Source organism: Mirounga leonina, unplaced genomic scaffold (genome assembly GCF_011800145.1).
Source record: "Mirounga leonina isolate KUSES-001 unplaced genomic scaffold, KU_Mleo_1.0 Mir_197, whole genome shotgun sequence".
NCBI lineage: Eukaryota > Metazoa > Chordata > Mammalia > Carnivora > Phocidae > Mirounga > Mirounga leonina.
This window is the reverse complement of record NW_023270494.1, coordinates 1085622-1091820: the sequence shown is the minus strand read 5'-3', so window position 1 is coordinate 1091820 and position 6199 is coordinate 1085622. Positions and strand designations below refer to the sequence as shown.

Below are 6199 nucleotides of genomic sequence, written 5' to 3'. Positions count from 1 at the left end.
ACCCACTCCCTGTCTGTAAGGGACCTTCAGAGTTGGAGAGCAGATCACAGCAAAGTCTACGTCCTGTGCTTTGCCAGTCGGGCTTGCCTGCCCACAGCGCCCATGAGGTCCTCCCCACGGTCTGCTTGGCCACCCTACCCTGGGATCTTCTTCGTGGCTGGGACAGTGGTGAGGACCCCTGGGGGCCTGACACGGGACATGCTCCAGATTCCAGACCCCGGCTCCCCACGTGCATGGCGCGAGGCTGGTGATGACGTCTGTTCTCAAGCCTTCACTAACTTGTCACCATAGAAAAACACTAAGGTTCTAGCTGCTCACAGTGTGGAAATAGCAGCAAAATTTCAAGTGAATTTAGCCTTTCTGGGGGAGTCAGGGAAAGTCCCCATAAAGCAGGAACAACTTGGCTGTGAGCTCGATGACATTAAGCAGGTGTCCACGGGGCAGAAAGGATGGTGTGGCTGCTCCGTGTGCTCAGGGGACACAGAGGCTTGGAAGCCAGACTTCTGGGTTCTGGGTTCTGGGTTCTGCTCAGGTCCCTCTCAGGCCCACGGTGGCCCCGATGTCTGGGCAGAGCTGGTCAGACGCCCCGGGCACGGCCCCTGACCTTGCTGGGAGTGAGGGTGTGGGGTCTCTGAGATTCTCCCCATTCTGGGGACAGGTCTGCCAACTCCTGCCATCTGTGGCGGGAGGCTGGGTGCGGAGCCCAGGCTGACCTGACAAGGATCCTCCCTCTGTCACATGGCCTCTCCAGGGGCTTTAATAAAACCTGCTCGAGGGCCGCTCGGGGCCATGCGCTGGGGTGCCTGAAGCAGGGAGTGCTCAGGAAGCCCAGAGGGTGGAGCAGTCCCACCTCTGGGGCTTTGACCCAGGCGCCTGGTGATGTCGTGCAGCCCAGCCCTGGGGGGCACGGCGGGGAGCATCGTGCCCACCCGCAGCTCGCCGAGGGCTGCAGACACAGGGGTGGCAGCAGAGTGTGGGCACATGTGTGCTGGGATGCCGGCCCCCGGGACCACCCGCAGCAACAGGAACGCTTGTGCTCTGGGAAGCAGAGCGGGGGCTGGGCCGGGGGAGGTTTTCTCCCCGAATCTGTATCTTCGCGTGTGCCCGGGGCACTCGTGAGAACAGATGCGATGCAAACTTTTAAGAACATGTTCTCTGGCTGGGAGTGTTTCCTGGGGTGACAAAAGGCCGCACTGAGGTTTCCGGGGCGACACAGTGCTGACAGTGCGGGGGTCGAGGCGCGGTTAGCGGCTCAGCACGCGCCGTGTCCCCAGATGGGGCAGAGTCGGATGTGACCGCTGTGTTAGGGCCTGTGCTGTGCCCACGCCCCGTGCTTGCTGAGCGTGTGAACGGAAGGGTCTGGAACGGGACACAGGTGGGCGTGGGGCCCTGAACAGAACCTGTGTGTCCAGTGGCTGCCCCCCGGATCCCTGCTGCCCTGGGGGTGGGCTCGGGGGCTGTGCGGTGGGCACGCGACCCATTCAAATAAACACGCCTGCAGGGTGAGGCTCTTTTGTTGTCTTTTTTTTCATTATTTAAAAAAAATATGTTACAAAACAGTATCATTAATCATATATTTCTTATTTTCCTTTTTAAAAAAATTAAAGTAATAAAAAAAGTCACTTTATAAAATAATACAAAAGGCCAGGAGAGGCTGAGGCTGGGGCTGGACCGGGGGCCCCTTGGGCTGGTGGGCCGGTGGGCCGGAACCCCGCACGGGGGGCTCCTCAGCGCAGGCAGGAGGGGGGCTAGGGCTCCCGGCAGGACCCAGGACTCCCGGCTCTGGCTGGGCCTCCCGAAGGCAGTTGTAGAGGGGCAGTGAAGGCAGCTGTGGGGACAGCCGGGGCCCTGCGTGTCCTAGGAGGGGCAGGGGAGCCCGGGGAGGTGGCTGGCCCCCAGTGCCAGCCCCCGGGGCCAGGAGCCCTAGCTCCCACTGCTGAGCATGCCCAGCAGTTTACTGGGCTCCAGGCCCTGCTGCTGTGCCGCGGTCTGCACGTCAAACCCCATGTGCATGAGGAACTGGGCCACGTTCATCTCCTGCCCGGTGAACTGGTCCCGGATGGTGGGGCAGGAGGGGTTGCAGTGAGGCCAAGGGCAGCTGTCCACCAGGTGGACGGGGCAGCCCTTCAGGGGGGCTTTGCTGGCCTTGTGGCTGTCGTGCAGGCTTCTGTCCCAGCAGTGCAGCGCCCGGGGCAGTGAGGTCCCCTTCACCTGGACGTCTGTCCAGTGGCTACAGACAGAAATCCAGGCGGGGGTCAGTTGGTGTGGCCAAAGCAGGCTACCACGGGAGGTGGGTTGGGTCTGAATTCTGGCCACACAGCTGGTTGTGGACGTGGCACTGACAGCCCTAGGAAGCCCTTCCATGGAGCAGGGAAGGCAGGTGGCTAGTGGATGGGGCGGGGCTGGGTGTTCAGAGCGAGAGCCAGGGACACCATCTCTCCAGGGCCTGCGGACACTGACCTTCGGATGATGATCTCGTGAGAGAGGCAGGCGGGGGCGAAACTGGCCCTGTTGGGGAGGAGACAGCGGCTTATAGCGACCACCTGGGCCTCTTCCCTGCCCCAGCCTGGTGCCCTCTCCCCTGGGGACCTGTCCTCTCCCCGGCTCCCGCCTCCCTTGTGCAGCCGTGCCTGGCGAGCTGCTCCTCGGGACCAGGCCTCTCCCCACCTGCCCACATGCTCCCGACTAACCCACGTCTCCCCCCGCCTCCAAACCCTGCTCCGAGCGCATCCCTTCCCGCTGGGCCACGGTGGGAGGCTGACCTGGACGTGTGCTTTTTTTTGTGCAATAGGCTTTATTTCTAGAGCAGTTTTAGGTTCACATCAAAATGGCGTGGGCGGTACAGAGATTTCCCGTGCACGCCCGCCCCGACTCGCACAGCCTTCCCTGCAATCAGCGTCCCACCAGATGGTGTGTCTGTCACACTGAGGAGCCCGCACGGACCCAGGATCATAACCCAGAGCCCAGGGCGTACGTGAGGGCTCGTGCTCACTGCTGTGTGTTCTACGGGTTTGCACAGATGTATAATGACACTCGTCCACCCTCGTGTCTCACACAGAGCAGTTTCACTGTCCTAAAATTCCTCTGTGCTCTGTTCACCCTCCCCCCTTTCCAGTTCTATCCTTGGTACCAATTGATCTTCTTACTGCCTCACAGTTCTGCCGTTTCCCCCGAATGTCACGGGGTTGGAATCATAGGCCATGTAGCCTTTTCCAGATTGGCTCCTTTCTCCCGGTAATACGCATCTACGTTTCCTCCACGTCTTTCCGTGGTCTGAAAGCTCCCTTCTTTCTAGTGCTAACACCCTTTGTCTGGACGGCTGGATGGCTGCTTCTTGTTCTGCCGTCTGTGAGACCCCTATCTTTAGTCCGAGGATTTTTTTTAAATTTTCATTTTTTTGATTATGTTAATCACCGAACATCACATCATCAGTTTTTGATGCAGTGTTCCATGATTCATTGTTTGTGCATAACACCCAGTGCTCCATGCAGAACGTGCCCTCCTCAATGCCCACCACCAGGCTAACCCATCCCCCCACCCCCTCCCCTCTAGAACCCTCCGTTTGTTTCTCAGAGTCCACAGTCTCTCATGGTTCGTCTCCCCCTCCGATTCCCCCCCTTCATTCTTCCCCTCCTGCTACCTTCTTCTTTTTTCTTTAACATACAACGTATTATTTGTTTCAGAGGCACAGGTCTGTACCTCTGAATTCACAGTGCTCACCAGAGCACACACCCTCCCCAGTGTCCATCACCCAGCCGCCCCATCCCGCCCATAAGCCCGAGGGTTTGCCGCACGTCTGGAGGGCTGAGTCGGCGGCCCTCAGTTCACTCACGGCACATCCTTGAGCGAGTCCCGCAGCTCGCGGCCTAGGTTCTGGATGTACAGCCACTGACCCTCCTGCACAGTCTGCCCCGTGAGGTGCACGTTGTCCACAGTCAGCTGGGCCTCGTCGAACAACCACTGCACCACAAACACTGGGCCTGGGGGGCAGAGCTCAGCTGGGCCTTGCCTCGGCACTTGGCCCCCCAGCCCAGGCTAAGGGCCTTTGTAGGCTCACAGACCAGCTGGGCTCCCCCCAGAGTGCTGGCCACCAGCCCCCCGCAGCACCCTTGCTTGAGGAAGACCCTTGGCACCCACCCCCACCCCTCCCCCAGCCTGGCCCCCAGGGACTCCGCTTTGACCAAAGCTTGGTGACGCTGCCCCTTCGACGGTGGAGAGGAGGAGGGACAGCCAAGGCCCCACCAAGGGCAGGACTCGGCTGCCAAGCACATTCCTCACTGTGAATGTGGACGGGGTGACCAACTGTCCTCGTTTGCCTGGGACCAAGTGGACTTCCAACGCTGAGACCAGGAAGGTCCCAGGCAGACCCGATGGCTCAGGCACCCCGCTCCCATGTGGGCGGGCAGGGCTCTCCAGACCGACCTCTAGACTCCAGGCTGGAGGAAGCCGAGACTGACGCTCCCTGCCCCCCGCCCCCCGCCCTGGCCCGTGGGCCCCTCACAGCGCAGTGTCGGGTAGACTTTGTAGCCAAAGAAGCAGTTCCACTCCTCTCCATCCTTGAACTGGTGCCGACAGCGCTCCGGGACCACCCCGTTCCAGTACCTGGGTACATGCCGTGGGTCAGGCGGCCCCCGGCCCCCCCCCGGCACTCTGCACAGGAGCTGGTGGGCCCAGCCAGCATCCCAGCGTCTGGCACCTGATGCCGCGGCGTATGGCCTCCGTGGGCGCACAGGTGACCGTGTTGATGCAGTCCGTGTGACGGTACTGCTGGTTGTCCAGGAACCAGCCCGAGTCCGCCAGGCCCCGCACCTGGATGGCCGGGTAGCCCAGCTCCTCCAGCTGCTCGGCCACGCGGTCCACGTTCAGCAGCACCCCTGTGCCCCCCGCGCTGCGGAGAAGGCAGCACGTGAGGCCGGCTGCGGCCCCAGAACCCGCCTGCCCCCAGCCCAGCCCCCGGGACAGGCAGGGATCCCGATGCACTCTGAACTGCCATCGGGCTCCACGTCATGTGTGAGACCCACAGGCCTTTTGGGGGCTCAAAGGCACTGACCCCAAGGCAATGAGCTAAGCGGCAGGCCATTCCGCTTCCTCCCACTCCTCTTTCCCTTCTCTCTCACTCTCTGATTCAGTTTCCTTATCTGCAAACGAAGGTGACATATGTGGCCTCAGGCCCCGTCATCTAGTCTATAGATGTCCTCTGGGTCCCCTGCACTCCCAGAGGATGTGACCCTGGACCTCTCCCACCCTCCACCGGCTGCTTTGGCCTAGGGATGATCCCACTCACAGGGACCCCGGCCCTTGGAGAAGGCGCCCTTGTCCACAGCTAACCCCTCACCGACGACCTAGGTCACTGTAGCCCCTTCCCTGGCATCCAGCCACCCTCCCGCTGCCGCTGCCTGCCCAGGCTTGGTGAGGCGGGAGCCCTCCAGAGTCCCAGGCTCTGCCCCTCCTTGCCCTCCCATCCCCACTCCCGCCTGCGCACTCACGCCCCGCCCTGCCTGGCTCACCTGCTCCCAGCCAGCAGCAGCACCTTGGCCCCGCTCAGCCCTTTGCCCAGGAGCTCTCGGACCACCTCCTGGATGATGAGCGCGCCCATGAAGGCATACTCATCTGCATGGGGGAGGAGGGTGGCTTTAAGCGGGGGCCTGGACAGAGAGCAAGGCCCCCTGCCTCCAGGTTGGAAGAAGCAGCTCTAGCTGGGGGCCTGGACGCTCTTACAGGGGCTGGGGCTGGGGCTGGGGTGAACTGGAGGGAGGTGGACAGGTGCCGAGGCTATGCTGGGGGCCCCTCCCCAGGGAACATCCAGGAGTGCAGACCCCGGCAGGGACCAAGCCAGCCGTGGACAACCGGCAGTGGGTGCTTGGGGCAGGCATCCTGGGACACACTGTCAGGGGATCAGATGGAGTTACGAGACCGGCCGCCCTGCCTTGTCTTTCGGGGGCAGGGAATAGAAAAGAAGACAAGGGACTCACTCTTCTCAGACTTGGATGAAGCCCCACTCCAGACATCGCTGGAGCAGTAGGGGATGAAGCTGTGACACAAGGACAGGGTGAGCTTGCCACCATACTCCTCCCCTGCCCAAGGCCCTCAGGAAGGACCCCTCCCCAGGAAGGATCCTGAGGACAGGACCCCCTAGGAAGGACCCCTCTGAGAACAAGATCCTCCCAAGGACAGGACCGCCCAGGGAGGACTGCCCCCC

The 6199-nt window shown here is 61.8% G+C and overlaps 1 protein-coding gene across 1 annotated transcript in view; it reads right to left on the bottom strand.

The window, feature by feature from the left end:
• Positions 1-1605: 1605 nt before the first annotated feature.
• NOTUM (notum, palmitoleoyl-protein carboxylesterase) overlaps positions 1606-6199 on the bottom strand; it is a 7704-nt gene continuing 3110 nt past the window's right edge. The window contains exons 5-11 of the mRNA XM_035026338.1: positions 5973-6031; positions 5508-5610; positions 4697-4888; positions 4502-4602; positions 3833-3980; positions 2461-2508; positions 1606-2230 (exon numbers count right to left, since the gene is read on the bottom strand). Of these exons, the coding sequence (XP_034882229.1) occupies positions 1924-2230; positions 2461-2508; positions 3833-3980; positions 4502-4602; positions 4697-4888; positions 5508-5610; positions 5973-6031 (958 nt within the window). The 3' untranslated portion in view covers positions 1606-1923. The remainder of the gene's footprint in view (positions 2231-2460; positions 2509-3832; positions 3981-4501; positions 4603-4696; positions 4889-5507; positions 5611-5972; positions 6032-6199) is intronic.